The sequence below is a fragment of the Ruditapes philippinarum genome, unplaced genomic scaffold (assembly GCF_026571515.1).
Source record: "Ruditapes philippinarum isolate M1 unplaced genomic scaffold, ASM2657151v2 ctg802_1_1_1_1, whole genome shotgun sequence".
In the NCBI taxonomy this organism is placed as follows: domain Eukaryota; kingdom Metazoa; phylum Mollusca; class Bivalvia; order Venerida; family Veneridae; genus Ruditapes; species Ruditapes philippinarum.
The window spans coordinates 163,246-184,532 of NW_026866781.1; the positions used below are offsets into that span (position 1 = coordinate 163,246).

Below are 21,287 nucleotides of genomic sequence, written 5' to 3' on the forward strand. Positions count from 1 at the left end.
TATAACTATATTGTCGTAATGCTTTCCGTAAACGAATTACGGTAACTTGACCGTCCTTGGCGAATTGGGAGACGAGTTTTTTTGTACTTTTTAAACGACTCCACAGTTATGTCGTCGACGGACGGTCGGACGGACGGTCCAGAAACTCCATTAGAGAGATATATTCCTGCCGATAGTTTTCAGACTTTGAAAAAACCTGTGAAATTTATCAGAGGTTTGTAATTTTCAAAATAACTCGCTCCTTCAAAGTTCTTGTCTTCCAAAATTAAGAATCCCTAAAGAAAGCCCAACACAGCAAAATTGAAAATGTTGCAGGCTCGGTTTGATTGAGCAAGTTCATGAACGGTACTGTCTAGATTTAACATGAACTGGTATAATGTGGACGGATTTTTGCAACATCCGCAGATATGTTTATAGGCCGCTTTTATTATTTTTCTTCTAAATTATTCTGATGCAGTAGAATCTATACAACGTTTTGTGTCCGGTTGATAGTCCCTGACCAGAAGGTAAAGGGTCAACTCTGCCCTATACCAACTTGGCACGGGTCAACTCGGCACAGGTGAACTCGGCCCTCTATTAAAAACCTATACGGCAGGGTTTTACATCTCCTTGAAATTTTAGGGGTCCAGTGGATGCACAGCCTAGAAAAGTAGGGGTCCAGGCCTGAATTTTAGGGGTCCAAAATTATATTCACTATAAAAGACTATGAAGACCACTCTATTTTGCCACGGTTTTGTAATATAAATCTGTGATTTTGCTTAAAATCTTTATTTACCCTGTAAGAGATATGCATGTATATTGTACTGTTTTCATAAGAAGTATATGATTTCAATATCTTTTATCACTAGGTTTTTTTATAGCCCTTTAGTGGCTCTTTACAATTATATCATGTGCTATTTCCAAGGCTTATAAGTCTTTGAATGGCTGGAATGTCAAGTTTTAGTAGCATATTCTGTTATTGATAAGGTGATTACACCAACAGACTGAAAATTTGTACTGATCTATTTGTAAATATTTTAGCTGAACTAGTAAACACACAATAGATAACTTTACAGACCAGTCAGCTAAATATGTTGCGTTTTTAAAAATATCATATAACAAAAGGCAGACGAAACCGCTTTTGCACCTCCTCATAAGCTGGGACATACCTGATGTCCCAGTCATAAGTTAAGTTCGCCGAAACCATTATATTTATAACACCAACGATAATAACATACCCAGTGACTTAATTTCTATAACACTATGAAAATAAGTTTGCAAAAAGCACTGCCTTTTTTATTATCGCCGTTCATGTCGCATCGACATTGGATACGCTAACCAATAGTAATTGCTTGTTATAAATAGTCCGACTAAATATAGCAACAGAAAAACCAAAAACAGCTACCTAAAATAGATTTATGGTAAACGTCATCAGTTACTGTAGCTTGCACAATAAACGTCATCAGTTTCTGCAGCGGGCACTTGCAAATAGCATGCGCAGTAGATTTCAATTATGTTAACTTCCGAAATAAACAATGCTCGCTGTATTAGATTTAAATGGAATTTTGTGAGCTTCGAGAAGAAAGAGATAAAATCATGTCGGGTCAGAAACAATAATATCTATTGTCTAGGATTATTTTTGTGCGTACACTTGGACGCAAGTGGATAACTTATATGCGTACATGTCAAAATTTATGCGTATAGGGACGCAGAATTCTGCGTCCCGTAAAACCCTGATATAGATTGTTTAGTTTATAAAAAAATTATGGAGTAAATTACTATAAAAGTATTCAGAGGTATGTTCATTAACAAACAGAAATTTAAAAAGTTGACAGTGTACATGTACATATTTGAAATTATCTTTGTTAAGAAGAGATATCAAGATAATAATTTTAAATATTGATCTTTACAATACAGTCGAACTTCGTTCGCTCGAACTCGGAGGGCCTGTGCAAATTTGTTCGAGAGATCGTAGTTCGAGCCAACCGAGGTTGAACTATTAAATATTATGTTAATCGTATGCCTAAAGGTTTATTAGCATACATTGATCCACAGATCTACATACACCGGATTAGAAACTCCGAAAAATAAACAACTGTCCGATCTATACCCACAATCCTTTGCGCGCTTCGGTAATTATCGGATTTTCCCGCTAGTCTCCGATTTTCGCGCACTCGTTAAACTTCGGCGATATCCGCTAATCAATGTTTACATTGCCGTCGTATTGTAAATTACGATAAAACTCAACAAATAAAGGAATAAAATGTTTATTATGATAAATATATTTTGTTTATTTGTTTATTTGCAATTTGCCTTTTAATTTAAATCCATATTTCAAGTTTTTTTTCTTTACAATCAATTTCTACCCACCTTTAACTTCATCGTTAACTATTGCTTCATATATCAGACGAAAAAGAATCCGCTTTTATCGTCCGTGTATCGCCGTGAAATCAATATGGCGGTATCACGACTACGGTTTCCCAGGATGCATCAAATCTCGGAAAATCCCGCGACATATGATAACTTACGAGAAACGATTTGCATCTATGTTGAATTTAACTGTGTGACGTCACAAGTTGCTTCTCCTGTCTATTCAACTCCGTGATTGATCGAATGATAAATACGTCAATATTTATATAATTGTTTGTTAGTGCATCATTCTGTTCGTCGAATATGTCATAATCAGAATTATTATCCCAGTGTTTTCAATTAAGTATTAATGGTACGCTGTGTTAATCTATATTCATGCATATTGTAATTGGTTGAGTTTGATTGGGCAAAGTGTTGAACAATGTTCAAAATATATTTATATGTTTATAATGGGATGAATTTAATTTTAAAAAATAAATTGAAAAAATATTTAAAAAAAAAACGTTTTACAGCAGCATCTATTTGTAGTCATTTACTAAAATGAACACACATACACATATCATTCTATAAATAGATAACACTGTTACAATTCACATTACATGAACCACATTTGTAAATAAAGCCGTCCGGGTAAACGTCATTCTTTATTGACTTTTGCATATTTCACCAGTTATTTTCTTTTTACAGTTACCATAAACGGCAAATCAACAATATTATCATAACAAACAAATCGGTTACAACACCTCTTATTTTGTATCACTTAACCATAATTACCTTTGTCGTGATCACGAGGTGTTAAAAACTTGTATCGCCAACTGTCATTTATTTAGGACATGTTGACTTGTATTTTTGTGTTCGACTGAAAAGGTGTGATTTTTACTATATTTCTGCCGAAGGGACCAAAGATCAGGTTCGAGAGTTCGAGCGATCGGTGTTCGAGCGATCCGAGGTAGAACAATATATATTATGAATAAAAGTAATCATTACCAGTAATATATGATTATGGGCCGAGTTGACCCGTGCCAAGTTGGAATAAGGCCGAGCTGACTCGAGGGCCGAGTACGTTTTAGGGTCGAGCTGACCCTGATTCCGACCAGTATACTACAAAAAACACACTGGCTTACCGCTATATTGACTATGATATATATCAGTTATGTGAGACCTTGTATTGCGTAAATACAATATGCATCTGCTTTATTTAGAATATCTTTCATGACATGACATGATTTCAATACTCATAATTATGCAAGAAAACATTTTAATTTACTTTCTTTTATTTTTCAGTTCTTAAATAAAATAATACAAGTCAGCAAATCACCTTTTATAATTTTTGAAAAAAAGAAAAGTTAAAAAAAGGAAAACATCGTCGTCCACACATATCTAATTCTAAATGTGCATTTAGGATAACCTGTAAAGGCAGATCTCGGAAATTATTAGGTTATATTTGTTTGCAATTAGTTTTTATATGTTAATACTCGGCTTATTACCAAATAGATTATATACAGTTTTTTCAGCATATGCTTCACTTTACTCATTGGAATGCTTCATGAATAATTACAAGCATGCCAGATTCCTGGCATGATAATTGGTGAACTTTCCCTACAGTCTTGTCTGCAGCGAACAGAACAATGTGACTTAAACACATTGCTATATGCAGTCACGATTCCCCACTGGGCATGAAAAAAAGTGCATTCTGACCGGGACTGGCACCCTGGACCCTTGATAAACTGTTTTGGGCACTATCCAGCCGTTGACACATCTTTTCCCATAATAAATGAACATTTCTAAACCATGACATATTTGTCAATCCAAAAATATTTAGGTAAAAGAATATTTTCAATTTTTTTTCTAAATCTGGATTTTTCCTCCGTTTAAAACCTGCAAAGTTCACAGTATGCACTGGTCACGACTGTCACTGTTTGCAGTGATTTATTTTACAAATCATTTATCTACTAATGATGAGGATAAGGGTGTGAAGCAGCAAAAATTTCCTTATGAAATTCTTGATGCGTAGCACTTACCTGAAAAATTTATTTAACTCTATTTTTATGCCACCGCAGTATCTAAGATGCAGTGGCATACAGCGATTCACCTCTGTGTGTTTGCATACATTTGTTTGTGCGCCCACTGGTCCAACTTCCACCAAACTTGCCAGAATTGTTCTTTGGTTGAAGGGCTTCCAAAGTTGTTCAAAGAATTTTATTCCATGCAAAAATCTGTCTGCCATGGCAACCAAAAGGAATTATATTTAAATTAGAAATTTAGAAAAAATTCTTCTCAAGAACCACAAGGCTTAGAGCATTGATATTTTGCAGAAGGCATTATCTGGTAGACCTCTACCAAGACTGTACAAGTTATAGCCTTTGGGTCGTTGATTTTTATTATGTACATAAATAAAGAAATTAAAAATCTTCTCATCTGAAAGTGCAAGGCCCAGAGCTTTGATATTAGGTATATGAAAACATCTATAGGTCCTCTTCCAAAGTAATTCAAAGTTTGCCTCTAGTGTCCAAATTGATTCTGTGGGGTCATAGATTTCCTTATATGTTTATATAGTAAAAGTTAAAAAAATCTTCTTCACTGAAATGACAAAGGCTAAAGCTAAGAATAAAGATATTTGACATGAAACACCAATTAGGGTCATAGGTTTTCCTTTTATGTATAAGTAAAAATTTATAGCAAAAAGAAAGGTTAGAGCATGAAACATTGTGTAGTTGACCTCTACTAAGTTCAAATTATGGTCTTCAAATTTTGGCACTGGGGTTCAAGTTGGCCCTGCCCAGGGGGCATAGATTTTCATTACAAACATTATTATAGTAAAATCTTAACATTAAGTACTGAAGGTGAGCTTATATGATCACAATTTGTCTGGCATCTGTCAATGCATCCATGGTCAACTTTTTTCAAATGACTTCTCCTCTGTAACCACTGGGTCAGATTTGATGAAATTTTCCTTGCATGTTCATAGCATGAAGCGCTACTAAAATTATCCAAATGGTTCTGCTCTATTGAACATCTGGATTCGAAGGGCTAAAAATAGATTTTGAAAATGAAATCTTAAAAAATATTCTTCTCTGAAAGTGGCAGACCTAGAGCTTAGATATTTTGTGTGTAGTATCATCTAATAGTACTCTACATGAATTGTTAAAATAATAAAACTGGCTCTGTCCTAGAGGGCGATGGCTTGTCCTAATAGAATAAATTCTTCAAAAATCTTCTTCATTAAAACTGCAAGGGCTGTATCTTAGATATTTAGCATGCATCATTGTCTATAGGAACTTGACCTTTAATTGGCTTGGACTGTCAAGGTCAAATTATTGAAATTGCTAAATTTGTCATATCTTTACCCCCGAAACAAAGTTTGGGGGGGTATATAGGAGTCACTCGGTGGTCGGTTGGTTTGTTGGTCGGTTGGTCCAGTGGTCCGTTGCATTTTCCTTGTCCCGAGCATAACTTGAAGACTTATGGTTGGAATTCAATACAACTTCATACAATGGTCAAGCACATTGAGAGGAAGTGCAGTGTGCAAGAAACATAACTCCATCTTCACTAATCACAGAGTTATTGCCCTTTGCTACTTTTCCTTGTCCGGAGCATAACTTGAGAATTCAAAACCACTTCATACAATGGTCAAGCACAATAAGGGGAAGTGCAGTGCACAAAAACCATAACTCTATCTAAAGTAATTACAGAGTAATTGCCCTTTGTTACTTTTCCATGGCTTTCTTTTGTCCGGACCATAACTTGAAAACTACTAATTGGAATTCAATACAATTTCATACAATGGTAAAGTATATTGAGAGAAAGCGTAGTGCACAGAAACCATAACTCTTTCTTAACTCATTTAAGAGTTTTTTCCCTTTGTTACTTTTTATTGTCCAGTGCATAACTTGAAAATTAATGGTTGGAATTCAATGAAACTTCATACAATGGTCAAGGGCAGTGAGATGAAGTGCAGTGCACAAGAAACAACTATATTTAGACAAAAAACAGTTATTGCCCTTTGTTACTTTTTTTGTCCAGTGCATAACTTGAAAACTATTAGTTGGAATTCAATACAACTTCATACAGTGGTCAAGCCCAATGAAAAGAAGTGCAGTGTACAATGGCCATAACTCCATCTTCAGTATTTGTAGAGTTATTGTTCCTTTTCCTTGTCCGGTGCATAACTTAAAAACTTATGTTTAGATTTCAATGCAACTTCATACAATGGTCAAGGGCAATGAAAGGAAGTGCAGTGCTCAAGAATGGTAATTCTTTCTGGACTTATTACAGAGTAATTCAATAAAACTTATCAATGGTCAACCTCATTGAAAGGAAATGCAACATACAAGAACCACAACTATCTTTAATTGCCCACAACCAAGCTGTATTTCAATTCTTTTGCAAGGTTTTCTGTTACTAGTAACTTCCTCATTTCCGAAGCAGTCTTGCTGGGGGTATTAATCACATTTATTGATAGTTCTAGTTTATTTTTGGATTTAATTCATGCTAGGCCAAAAGAACTCTTGATGACAACACTGACATTTTGAAAAATTAAGTATGGCCTAGATTAAATTACTTTGTCTATCAAGGTCAGATATGAAATTATATTTTGTACAAGAAAATAATGTTTTCTAGGAGTATTTTTACTACAATATTCTTCAGATGTGTTTGACTTTAATAATAAAAAGTGGAGTGTGTCCTCCATTTGGCTGTTGTTTATAAGATATATTCCTTCATTCTTTCTAGAGCAATTGCTTGTTTTTTTTCAGAAAAATTTGTTCTGCCATTTAGATCAAAAGATCCTCCTGTATATTATCACAGACGTTTTGAACGAGTTCCAACTATAGATCAGTGTGAAGTTGATGATCCACTGTGTAGATATGAGGCAAATATACAGTTTATTAGAGACAAGTAAGTGATTACAGTAATAATATAATGGAGATAGAATACACGAAACTAACAAAACTGTTGAGCATATTAGGTGAACTCTAAAAAGGTCAAGTCTAAAGGTTATATGAAACTGTTTTGTCACCATTGTATGGCATTGTTTTTCTGCATGTATTTTTGATAATACAGTAGTAGTGCTTTTTATACCCCCAAAAATGAAGTTGGGGGGGGGGGGGTATATAGGAGTCACCCGGTGGTCGGTTGGTCGGTCGGTCCAGACGTCCGTTGCATTTTTCTTGTCCAGAGCATAACTTGAAGAATAATGGTTGGAATTCAATATAACTACATACAATAGTCAAGCACATTGAGAGGAAGTGCAGTGCACAAGAACCATAACTCTATCTTGACTAATTACAGAGTTATTGCCCTTTGTTACTTTTCCTTGTCCGGGGCATAACTTGAAAACTACTGGTTGGAATTAAAAACAACTTCATACAATTGTCAAACACAATAAGGGGAAGTGCAGTGCACAAGAACCATAACTCTATCTAAAGTAATTACAGAGTTATTGCCCTTTGTTACTTTTCCATTGCATTCTTTTGTCCGGACCATAACTTGAAGACTAATTGTTGGAATTCATTATAACTTCATACAATGGTCAAGCACATTGAGAGGAAGTGCAGTGCTCAAGAACCATAACTCCATCTTGACTTATTACAGAGTTACTGCCCTTTGTTACTTTTCCTTGTCCAGAGCATGACATGAAAACTACTGGTTGGAATTCAAAACAACTTCATACAATGGTCAAGCACAATAAGGGGAAGTGCAGTGCACAAGAACCATAACTCCATCTTGACTAATTACAGAGTTATTGCCCTTTGTTACTTTTCCATTGCTTTTTTTGTCTGGAGCATAACTTGAAGACTAATGGTTGGAATTCAATATAACTTCATACAATGGTCAAGCACATTGAGAGGAAGTGCAGTGCACAAGAACCATAACTCCATCTTGACTAATTACAGAGTTATTGCCCTTTGTTACTTTTCCTTGTCCAGAGCATAACTTGAAAACTACTGTTTGGAATTCAATACAACTTCATACAGTTGTCAAGGACATTAAAAGGAAGTGCAGTGCACAAGAGCCATAACTCCATTTTGACAAAATACAGAGTTACTGCCCTTTGATACTTTTCCTTGTCCGGAGCATAACTTAAAAGGTACTGGTTGGAATTCAAAACAACTTCATACAATGGTCAAGCACAATAAGAGGAAGTGCAGTGCACAAGAACTATAACTCCATCTTCAGTTTTTATAGAGTTATTGCCCTTCGTTCCTTTTCCTTGTCTTTCTGGACTTATTAGAGTAATTCAATAAAACTTCATCAATGGCCAACCACATTGAAAGGAAATGCAACATACAAGAACCACAACTATCTTTAATTGCCCACAACCATAACTCTATATTTCAATTCTTTTACAAGGTATTCTGTTACTAGTAACATCCTCATTTCCGAAGCAGTCTTGTGGGGGTATTAATCACATTTAGTGATAGTTCTAGTTAGCTTATCTGTGACATTGCTAAGTGGATCTCTACTAAAGTTACACAGGTAAATATTGGCCCCTTCCTGATGGTCACTTATTTTGTGTAGTAAAAATGTCTCAAAAATCTTCTGAACTCTAATAAAACTCTAATAAAAATGCCAAGAGGTTAGATATTTTGCTTGAAGCATCACCTTGTGGTTTTATAATTGGCCTTGCCCGGGTAACTTAAGTTGAAATAGATTTGTATAGGAAAAGACATTCAAGTTTTTTATGAAACTGCAATGCCTAGAGCTAACATATTTGGCCAGTAACATTTTCAAGTGGATTTTCATAAAAGTTGTATAAGATATCCCCATGGAGTCAAATTAGACTTGTATAGTAAAAATAATTAAGACATGTCCTCAGAGACTATAATGCCAAGAGCTTAGATATTTTGAATGTAACATCACCTTGTGGTCTTCTCTAAAATTAAATATTGGCCCACCCAGTGTCACTAAGATTATATAGACTTGTATATAGGATAATATATTTAAATCTTCTTTTGTGAAACTACAATGCCAAAAGTTTAAATATTTGGCATGTAGCATTGCCTAGTAGACCTCTACAAAAGTTTCATAAGTCATGTGATTCACATCCCAGAGATTAAAATTGTCCCATCCTAGGGTCACTGATTAGCTCGGCTTTTTTGAATGTCCAAAGTGGGCACAAATTATATAAGAGACAGAGTTGTTGTTTGTTACATACATGTAAACCTGGTCCTGTCAAATTTTTGATTTCCTTGTTAATTGTCAATTTGTAATAAGATTTTTAATACCTCCCTTGATTATTATTAACCATATAGACAAGTTGATTGTTTTTGCGTACCAATGGCTTTAAAGATCCTGTATGTTGTACTTAAAAGGATGTAACATATGTATGTATACGTATGTACGGTAGTCTATGTTTAATGAGGGTCCATCCGCCCATTAAGGCACAAAAAGCAGCATTCACTGTGGAGCACAGACATGTCACCAGTCATGCCCTTAAAGAGTTAATTTTGAAGCACATATTGGTGATAATTTTACTCCATGCAATTTCCACAGAGTATTAGTCGAATATATGAATTTTGAGCCAAAAGTAGGTCACTGTACGGCGGTCAATGAGAACCTAAATGTTCATTTACCTGAGACAATGAATAGAGGAGGTAGCCCTTAAAGGGCTGTTGGTGCCAAGCAAATGGCCTGTCTTACAAGCATCCATGTAAAATGTTAAATATGTATAGCAAATCTTTATGTACTGACCTAGACTTTATCGAGAATAATTTTTTAATTACCCCCCTTTACTTACATGAAATGTTAAATTTGGTAATATCTTTTAAAATTTACAATATTGGTAAATCTTCATTTGAGCATCAGATTTATGATATAAAACCATTAAAAAATAGTTTCAAAGGATCTTTATATACACAAAGATACAACCCATCATTCTGGCAAGTTACAGAACTGTGGCATCTATTTCCCCAGACTAAAAACTCATGTAAATGTATTTAGAGTAAACTTCTACATGTACCAATTTCCTCATGTTACACTTACTTCCTCTTTATGCACTTTGAAAATAAGTATGGTAAACTTGATAGCTTCCTCACATGACAGCATTCAAAGTCCCGGACAAAATTAGAACAAACAGTAGTAAGGAACAGATGATTTCAAGTCAGCAAATAAAACCAATCAGCTATGGATGCTCCACTTTTATTTCAATGCTCTATGACATGTACCATGTGGTTTGGATTAGCTGAACCTTTACAAAATCAAATTTCTTTTTGTATATCATATTAAGGAAAAAGTCTAATTGAAAATGAAAATATATTTTTCAGGCAAGTTGATTCTGCGATAATCAAGATATTACGTCGTCGACTCACAGAGTGCAGAGCATATTGGAATGAAGATGCTGAGCTTAAATGTCAAAAAGAGCATTCTTTATTTGTAGACAATTTGCAAAATTGGTTTGTTAAGTGTAAGTTTGTATAAAGTGTTCTTTTTCTTAGTAATTTTAAAGGTAAATTAATTATGCTCCCCCGAAAAATTTCGGGCGAGCATATAGTCGGCGCCTTGTCTGTATGTCCTTCCTTCCGTCCGTCTGTCTGTCCGTCCGTTGTCTTGTCCGGAGCATAACTTGAAAACCCTTGGAGATAATTTGTTTAAACTTCATACAGTGGTAGAGGGCATTGAGGAGGAGTGCAGTGTCAAAGAACCATAACTCTATTTTGCCCAGTTTTTAGCTCACCTGTCACAAAGTGACAGGGTGAGCTTTTGTGATCGCTTTTCGTCCGGCGTCCGGCCGTAAACTTTTACTTTAAATGACATCTCCTCATAAACCACTAAGCCAATTTCATCCAAACTTCACAGGAATGTTCCTTTGGTGGTCACCTTTAAAAAGTGTTCAAAGAATTTAATTCCATTTAGAACTCTGGTTGCCATGGCAACCGAAAGAAAAATCTTTAAATATCTTCTTTTAAAAAACCCTAAGAGCTAGAGCTTAGATATTTGGCATGAAAAATCTTCTAGTGAGTGTCTACCAAGTAAGTTCAAATAAAAGCCCTGGGGTCAAAATTGGTCCCGCCCCAGGTGGTCATTGATTTTCCCTATATGCATATAGTAAAAACTTAAAAAATCTTCTTTTAAAGAACCTAAAGAGCTAGAGCTAAGATATTTAGCATGAAACATGTTCTAATGAGTGTCTACCAAGTTTGTTCAAATAGAAGCCCAAGGGTCAAAATTGGCCCCGCCCCAGGGGGTCATTGATTTTCCCTATATGCATATAGTAAAAACTTTAAATATCTTCTTTTAAAGAACTCAAAAAGCTAGAGTTTAGATATTTAGCATGAAACATGTTCTAATGGGTGGCTACTAAGTTTGTTCAAATAAAAGCCCTCGGGTCAAAATTGGCCCCGCCCGTGGGTCATTGATTTTCCTTATATGTGTATAGCAAAAACTTAAAAAATCTTCTTCGAAAAAACCCAAGTAGCTAAAGTTAAGATATTAAGCATTAAACATCTTCTAGTAAGTGTCTACAAAGATTGTTCAAATAAAAGCCCTGGGGTCAAAACTGGCCCCGCCCCAGGGGTGTCATTGTTTTTAACTATATGTGTATAGTAAAAACTTAAAAAATCTTTTTTTTAAAAACCCAATGAGTTAGCTTAGATGGTTAGCATGAAACATCTTCTTATGGGTGTCTACCAAGTTTGTTCAAATAAAAGCCCTTGGGTTAAAATTGGCCCTGCTGGGGGGTGGGGGGGGGGGTAGGGTGGCGGGGGGAGGAAGCGGGGCGCTCTATACAGGTCAGCAACCTCAGGGCCATCATGGCCCTCTTGTTTAATTATCTCCCCTTATAGAAAAATCTTGTCCGGGACATAACTCTCAAACTATAAGAGATATCAACATGAAACTTTGTAGGTGAATAGATCTCAATGGGTAGATGTGCAGTGCATAAGAACAATAACTTTTTTTGTCCTAATTTTTGAGTTATTGCCCTTTGTTAATTTTAACATTTTGAACTTTGTCCGGAACATAACTCTAAAAGTATAAAAGATATCAAGATGAAACATTGTAGGTAGATAGATCTCATTGAGTAGAAGTGCAGTGCAAAAGAACCAAAACTCTGTTAAGCCTCATTTTTTAATTATCTCCCCTTTTAGAAAAATCTTGTCCAGGACATAGCTGTAAAACTATAAGAGATATCAACATGAAACTTTGTAGGTAGATATATCTCAATGGGTAGATATGCAGAGCACAAGAATCATAACTCTGCCTTGGCTAATTCTGGAGTTATTGCCCTTTGTTTATTTTTACTTTTTGAAGTTGTCCGGGACATAACTCGAAAACCATAAGAGATATCAACAAGAATCTTTGTAGGTTGATAGATCATATTGATTAGAAGTGCAGTGCAAAGAACAGTAACTCTGCCTTGCCTAATTTTGGAATTACCGTATAAGTACTTATTTCTGCGGGCTTAAAATTCTGCGATTTTGTTTAAAATAAGGGGTTTTAAATTTCTGCGTATCTTATTTCTGCTATGTCATCATTCTCGCATTGATGTTTTTTATTTCTGCGTTTTAATTTAGATATTTTTACAAAATTAACCGATACAAACAGACAACATTTCAAGATATGTTGATGTAACATGTACATTACTTCCTGTAAACATGCAGACGACTTATAATGTGTGTTCATCGTGATCACCATGTATCGGTATATAAAATATCAACAAGGAAAGGCGGCGTTCAATGAACGCAATAACAAAACTTTCATAAACAAAAATCAACAACATGCAATGACAACAATTAATTGTAATACTGCATGTGTATAAATATGAAGTGTGAAAAATAAACAATGGTAATATCGCACTTAGACACAATATATTGTACAAATACAAAAGGGTATGTTTATTGCACCCGTCAAACTATAATAGTTTTATTTTTAAAATAAATCAAGCTTAGGGTGAGCGAAAATCACAAACATGATATTTTTTTAAACAAAAAGAATAAGTAAAGTAACTTTTTTTTCTAATATTTTATTCATGACGGATACATAAAGAAAAATTATGCCCATCTACAAAAGCTGATAACGGTACATGGTAATGTAATTATACAATACATGTAGTTGACATATTCCGACATACATGTAGACATAGCGAAAGGCTTAATTTTCTGCGGTTTTTAAATCTGCGGTGTCGTTATAAACCGCAGAAATAGCAGAAATAAAAGTCCCGCAGAAAAAAGTACTTATACGGTATTGCACTTTGAACTTTTTCCAGGGACATAACTCTGAAACTACAAGAGGTGTACTTTCTTGTGTCCAAAACCTAATCGGGGAGCATCACACGGCTCAAACCGGGCTCTTGTTTTTTATTAGTCCTCTACCAGTTTAAATACTGAAAATATTTTTATGAAAATTGAAATATGGATTGATGGCAGTCTGGAGATTATGCACATCCTATGCCTAAAACTTTGGTTCCTATGGCAACATATAGACTTAAAATATGGCAAATATAACACAAAAACTGGACTAAGTACTGACAATTTTTTTATGAAACTTGATATTATAAATGATATAATTAAATGGCCATTGCCATTCAGAATGTTTCTGGGGTTCTAACCAGTAGGGGCTTTTGTATTGCTTGCAATACTTTGATAATTGCATGTTCATTCAGTTTATATCTTACTTAAAATATAGGATTGGAAATGTTAAATCAATATGTTTTGTATAATATCTGCAGCCCTTTTTTCAATTGAAAATGTTCATCATTGTGAAAGGGATACAAATACATAGAGGATATTCAAGTTTTTTCTATAAATACATGATTTATTTTCATCGAGTGGTATGAAAATAAATATTTCATGAGTGGCGGTAGCCACGAGTGAAATATGGTAATTTTCATGTCACAAGATGAAAATAAATCATGTATTTATAGAAAAAACTTGAATTTTCTGTTTATTATGTACATTTTTCTCTTTTTTGCGATAAAATTTGAAAAACTTTCCCTTAAATTTTGTGTACTGGTTGAATTTAAAAGAAAGTAGTCCGGCAAGACACCAGTGAAAATACGGAAAATATGTTTCACTGCAGTGAAAAATAAATTTTTACAGTGAAAATACGGAAAATGAAAATACGCATTTTATTTCATCAATATTTCTCAATATTTCATTTATAAGTATATAATAAATGTATGTTTTTAGAATCTATTTCAAATCATAACAAAGACTAGTGAGAATCAGACACAGGGGTATCTAGTTTATAATATTCACAACATAATCCTTACTAGTTTGTTCAATTTTTAGCTCACTTGAGCTTGCTGAGGGTAAGCTTATAGGATCCTTGAATGTCCTTCATCTGTCCACATTTATTCCTTAACACTCTAGAATCAATCGTCATCAAACTTGGTCAGGATGCTTGTCTAGGTATTGCTCAGAAGAGTTCAAACATGGGTCATCTCGGATGAAAAACTAGGTCATAGGAGCTAAAAATAGAAAAACCTTGTTAAAACTCTAGTGGCTACTGTTTTGATCTAAATAACCTGGAAATTGGTCTGAAAGTTTGTTTTGATGATTTCTAGGTCAAGTTCAAATATGTCTCACCTGGGGTCAAAGACTAGGTCGCATCGCGGCATCGCCCAAATATGGAAAATCCTTGTTATCACTCTAGTGGTCACATTGTTGACTCAGTCATCATCAAACTTTGTCAGGATGCTTGTCTAGATAATTGCTCATATAAGTATCAACATGGGTCATCTCGGATGAAAATCTAGGTCACAGAAGCTAAAAACAGAAAAATCTTGTTCACACTATAGTGGTTACTGTTTTAATCCAAATATCCTGGAATTTGGTCTGAAAGTTTGTTTTCATGATTTCTAGGTCAAGTTCGAATATGTCTCACCTGGGTTTGAAAAACTAGGTTACACAGCCCAAATATGGAAAAACCTTGTTAACACTCTAGTGGTCACATTTTTGACTCAATAATCATCAAACTTTGTCAGGATGCTTGTCTGGGAAATTGCTTAGATGAGTTCGAACATAGGTCATCTCGAATGAAAAACTAGGTCACAGGAGCTAAAAATAGAAAAATCTTGTTAACACTCTAGTGGCTACTGTTTTGATCCAAATATCCAAACTTGGTTAGGATGCTTATCTAGGTAATTGCTCGGATGAGTCCGATTGATCAAGTGAGTGATCTAGGGTCATCATGGCCCTCTTGTTATGAATTTTGGTAGGAATGTGAATATGAAAAGGGAGATGAGAAATTAACAAGCTTCATCAAAGTCCTTTGATGATTTTGGGTTACATGTATTTGGTATTTGAAAAAGGTCTTTTATTTTATGGAAAATGCCATTTTTTAATGGAAGAGTGTGAACTGTTGTCTGAAAGGAATTTGAGCCATATTTTGCCAGTGATTTACTAGATTTTATGAATGTAAAGAATAGTTAAGAAATGTGGCAAATTTTAACCTTTTGATGAATTTGAATGAAACACAGCATAAATGTAAAATGATATTAATGAAATGATGCTCATCAATGATGTATTTTTGAATTATGACTTTATGTAAAATTGAAATGGTCAATTTTTAAAGCTAAAATCTATGCCTGTTTCAATACTGGTGGGCTTAATCATTTTTCATTGTATAATGCAATTCCAAATGGAGTTGATTGTGAAAAATGAATAAGTTGAAATTGGAATTTATTAAACATTTGAACAGAAAAAGAACCACATTTAATGGGTTTAAAACAAGAATCTGATGTAAATATACCAGTAGTTTAAAATATATGCTCCCTGAAGGTAGAGTATCATTATATATATATTATAGTTGCTGCCTTGTCTGTCCTTCTGTCTGTCTGTCTGTTTCACACTACAGATTGGTGGCCATCTTATTGTAAACAGAACAAAAGAGAACAATGGAGTTCATTCTGTAACAAAATAATTGATTTCAAACCTTCTTGGAATTATGTTTACATGGATGATAAGCTATGTTATGTATTTTGTCTGATATGGATAAAATGATGTTACATATACCATTTCTTTTATATATATTACATATACCATTTCTTTTATATTTAAATTTTAGATGGAGAAATGGGCTTCAACGTTGATGTTGTTTCAGCTTACATGAAACAGAAACACAGAATGATCTGGCTACGACGAAAACATGAAAGTGGTGAAACTGATTTACAATACAGGGATTAATGTTATTGTATAAAATTTGGAAAGTGTGATTTCAAAAGAAACTTGTTGAAATTAAAACAGTACAATTTAATCTGTGTTGAATGATATGTGTTAAGATAGAGGGATGAAAATGTTATTTTATTTATATTTTTTTAGAGTGTTACCTAAAAAAATAGAAATTGCCAGAAACATTCTATAGCTTGATAATTGATAAAGGTATTCTCAAGGAATAAACAAATAAATGGTAAACAAGATTGTTTTGTAATTCTATTGGTAACATTCAGATGTATTTTCTAATTTTGTGTGGCTTCTACAGAGAAGTGGCGACATATAGGGATCACTTCTTCATTGCCTGTCCATCCAATTCCATGCAGAACTCTGGTTGCCATTGCAACCGAAAGAAAAAACTTAAAAAATCTTTTAAAAAACTGAGAGAGCTAGAGCATAAAACATCATCTAGTCAGTGTCTACCAAGTTTGTTGAAATAAAATCCTCGGGGTCAAAATTGGCCCTGTCCGGGGGGTCATTGATTTTCCTTATTAGTCCCCTACCGGTTTAACCGGAGGGGACTTTAGGTTTACCCTCCGTCCGTCTGTCTGTCAGTCCGTCCGTCCACAAAACTGGATCCCGCGATAACGCAAAAAGTACTGAAAATATTTCAACAATACTTGTCTGTACTGCAGGTTGTACCATTGTACTTGTACCATTGGTGTAGAGCAAGGTCAGGTTGTACCATTGGTGTAGAGCAAGGTCAGGTTGTACCATTGGTGTAGAGCAAGGTCAGGTTGTACCATTGGTGTAGAGCAAGGTCAGGTTGTACCATTGGTGTACAGCAAGGTCAGGTTGTACCATTGGTGTAGAGCAAGGTCAGGTTGTACCATTGGTGTAGAGCAAGGCCAGGTTGTACCATTGATGTAGAGCAAGGTCAGGTTGTACCATTGGTGTAGAGCAAGGTCAGGTTGTACCATTGGTGTAGAGCAAGGTCAGGTTGTACCATTGGTGTAGAGCAAGGCCAGGTTGTACCATTGGTGTACAGCAAGGTCAGGTTGTACCATTGGTGTAGAGCAAAGTAAGGTTGTACCATTGATGTAGAGCAAGGTCAGGTTGTACCATTGGTGTAGAGCAAGGTCAGGTTGCACCATTGGTGTAGAGCAAGGTCAGGTTGTACCATTGGTGTAGAGCAAGGTCAGGTTGTACCATTGGTGTAGAGCAAGGTCAGGTTGTACCATTGGTGTAGAGCAAGGTAAGGTTGTACCATTGGTGTAGAGCAAGGTCAGGTTGTACCATTGGTGTAGAGCAAGGTAAGGTTGTACCATTGGTGTAGAGCAAGGTCAGGTTGTACCATTGGTGTAGAGCAAGGTCAGTTTGTACCATTGGTGTAGAGCAAGGTAAGGTTGTACCATTGATGTAGAGCAAGGTCAGTTTGTACCATTGGTGTAGAGCAAGGTAAGGTTGTACCATTGATGTAGAGCAAGGTCAGGTTGTACCATTGGTGTAGAGCAAGGCCAGGTTGTACCATTGGTGTAGAGCAAGGTCAGGTTGTACCATTGGTGTAGAGCAAGGCCAGGTTGTACCATTGGTGTAGAGCAAGGTCAGGTTGTACCATTGGTGTAGAGCAAGGTCAGTTTGTACCATTGGTGTAGAGCAAGGTAAGGTTGTACCATTGATGTAGAGCAAGGTCAGTTTTGTACCATTGGTGTAGAGCAAGGTAAGGTTGTACCATTGATGTAGAGCAAGGTCAGTTTGTACCATTGGTGTACAGCAAGGTCAGTTTGTACCATTGGTGTACAGCAAAGTCAGTTTGTACCCTTGGTGTAGAGCAAGGTAAGGTTGTACCATTGGTGTAGAGCAAGGTAAGGTTGTACCATTGATGTAGAGCAAGGTCAGGTTGTACCATTGATGTAGAGCAAGGTCAGGTTGTACCATTGGTGTAGAGCAAGGTCAGGTTGTGCCATTGATGTAGAGCAAGGTCAGGTTGTACCATTGGTGTAGAGCAAGGCCAGGTTGTACCATGGGTGTAGAGCAAGGTCAGTTTGTACCATTGGTGTAGAGCAAGGCCAGGTTGTACCATTGGTGTACAGCAAGGCCAGGTTGTACCATTTGGTGTAGAGCAAGGCCAGGTTGTACCATTGGTGTACAGCAAGGTAAGGTTGTACCATTGATGTAGAGCATAGTCAGGTCGTACCATTGGTGTAGGGCAAGGTCAGGTTGTACCATTGGTGTAGAGCAAGGTCAGGTTGTACCATTGGTGTAGAGCAAGGCCAGGTTGTACCATTGGTGTAGAGCAAGGTCAGGTTGTACCATTGGTGTAGAGCAAGGCCAGGTTGTACCATTGGTGTACAGCAAGGTCAGGTTGTACCATTGGTGTAGAGCATAGTCAGGTCGTACCATTGGTGTAGGGCAAGGTCAGGTTGTACCATTGGTGTAGAGCAAAGTCAGGTTGTACCATTAGTGTACAGCAAGGTCTGGCTGTACCATTGGTGTACAGCAATTTCAGATTGTACCATTGGTGTAGAGCAAGGTCAGGTTGTACCATTGGTGTAGAGCAAGGTCAGGTTGTACCATTGGTGTACAGCAAGGTCAGGTTGTACCATTGGTGTACAGCAATTTCAGATTTTACCATTGGTGTACAGCAATTTCAGATTGTACCATTGGTGTAGAGCATAGTCAGGGTGTACCATTGGTGTAGAGCAAGGTCAGGTTGTACCATTGGTGTAAAGCAAGGTCAGGTTGAACCATTGGTGTTGTGCAAAGTCAGGTTGTACCATTAGTGTACAGCAAGTTCTGGCTGTACCATTGGTGTAGAGCAAAGTCAGATTGGACCATTGGTGTAGAGCAAGGTCTGGCTGTACCATTGGTGTACAGCAAGGTCAGGTTGTACCATTGGTGTACAGCAAGGTAAGGTTGTACCATTGGTGTACAGCAAGATCAGGTTTTAGAATTGGTGTAGAGCAATGACAGGTTGTACCATTGGTGTAGAACAAGGACAGGTTTTAGTATTGGTTTTCAGCAAGGTCAGGTTTTAATATTGGTGTACAACAAGGTCAGGTTTTAGTATTGATGTACAGCAAGGTCAGGTTTTAGTATTGGTGTACAGCAAGGTCAGGTTTTAGTATTGGTGTACAGCAAGGTCAGTTTTAACCATATGGTGTACAGCAAGGTCATCCTGCACATAATAGCAATCTGACAAGACACTACTGCTAATGGTTTTTATTAGTTTATATGAGTTAAAAATAGAAATAGATTTTAAATGATATCTCAACTTCTTGTTAGATTTTGATAAAACTATATAGGAATGCTAGTTCTGGGCATTTTTTTTTACAAAAATGTTTGTTACAATCTGCTAAACAAGATTTAAGATCTGAAAATTAGAAAAAAGCCCAATGGCCTTGTTCCCTGTCTACTATTGAGTTTTTTGTTAAGGTACATTTCTTAAATGGTATCAAAGATATCCACTTATAACTTCACTAATGAATTTGAAATGCACTTCTAAGGGGCAGATAATCCTGAAGCCAGTTTTCATAATTATACTTAGAATATTTTTTTTTTCAAAAACTATCACAGGTATTCACTTCAAACTTGAATTGTTTGTTCACTGTCAAGGGCAAGTAAGTCTGCTAAACACATTTGCAGGATTATTCCCTCTTTTTCTATGCTGCTTTTCATTACTATCAAACCCTGAGAAAAGTGGAGCACACTGTGGGCAGGTCTAGTATTGTTACATTGCATTGGCCAAAACACAATTAAGTGTCATACATTATTTGCATTGTTAGTGTCACAGGGTTAAATATCTCTTGTACTCGAGGAAGTACAGAAACAAGCTCTGGCCTAGTGTTCACAAAGAAAAGATCAGGATCAGATGATTCTGATTTTATTTTCATTGTTTTATAAAACTAAAACTGATCGTATTATGCTTTGATTAAATGGTACATATTTGAAATATAAATAATTTGCTTTTTTGCAAATAAACCAACCTATTTTGGGATAAAATCAACAAATAACAAAACTAATACAAAAATAATCAGATCAAAAAGATAATCAATTTTAGGATCAAGATCAAACTTTGGATCAACTGTAAAATGCCAATATCTTGTAAAAATAACAATAAATTTATTCTTAATTTTCATAAACATGCTATTTCAAGTCCAGTTTTATCAAGCTAATACTGAATATTTTATCTATTAGGATAAATAATAGAGAATATTTGAGCCTGATCTTCATCCTGAAATATTTCAGTATAAATTGAAATAAAGTAAACAGTAAATAAAGATTTAAATACTATATAATTAACTAAACATCTGACTCCTAAGAAGTGACCGGGACAGGAAAGCAAACAGTGTGTAGAAGTTAAGAATATTTAAAAGAACCAATGGATTTCTTTCTCACATAGAAACATATTACAACTCGCATAGAAACATATGAAAACGGACAAAACAATTGGACAAATACCACACAGAACAGGTGACCAGTGTTCATGATATTGCACAGGTGAGTTAAACAATATACATTTTTGATGCAAATTGTTTCACTGATTCAATACCGGAAGTTAGACATTCACAGTAAAAACTAAACATCACCAAATAAAAAAATGCACCAGCACAATGTTTCCATTTAAACATAACAATGTAAAGCCACAGCTGCCATTGACCTGTTATCTCAATCTGTGACACTATGTAAAAGTCCAGTGAGGTTATAGTACTAAGCTATTGCAAATTCACAGCTCTAATCATTCATTATACCACTTTTATGTTTCCTTGCAAATAGTATAAACAACATGGATAGGCAGCATGTGCTGGATAGCCTCTGGTAATACTTATTACACCTGCTGTGATAGCT

General features: G+C 35.5%; 1 protein-coding gene across 1 annotated transcript; it reads left to right on the forward strand.

Moving 5' to 3' along the window:
- Nucleotides 1-20: 20 nt before the first annotated feature.
- On the forward strand, nt 21-16,705 carry LOC132733712 (NADH dehydrogenase [ubiquinone] 1 beta subcomplex subunit 10-like). The gene is made up of 4 exons (XM_060720389.1): nt 21-214; nt 7,104-7,245; nt 10,614-10,753; nt 16,354-16,705. The coding sequence occupies exons 1-4, from the start codon at nt 109-111 to the stop codon at nt 16,470-16,472; spliced, it is 507 nt and encodes a 168-aa protein (XP_060576372.1). The 5' UTR covers nt 21-108; the 3' UTR covers nt 16,473-16,705.
- The last annotated feature ends 4,582 nt before the right edge of the window (nt 16,706-21,287 follow it).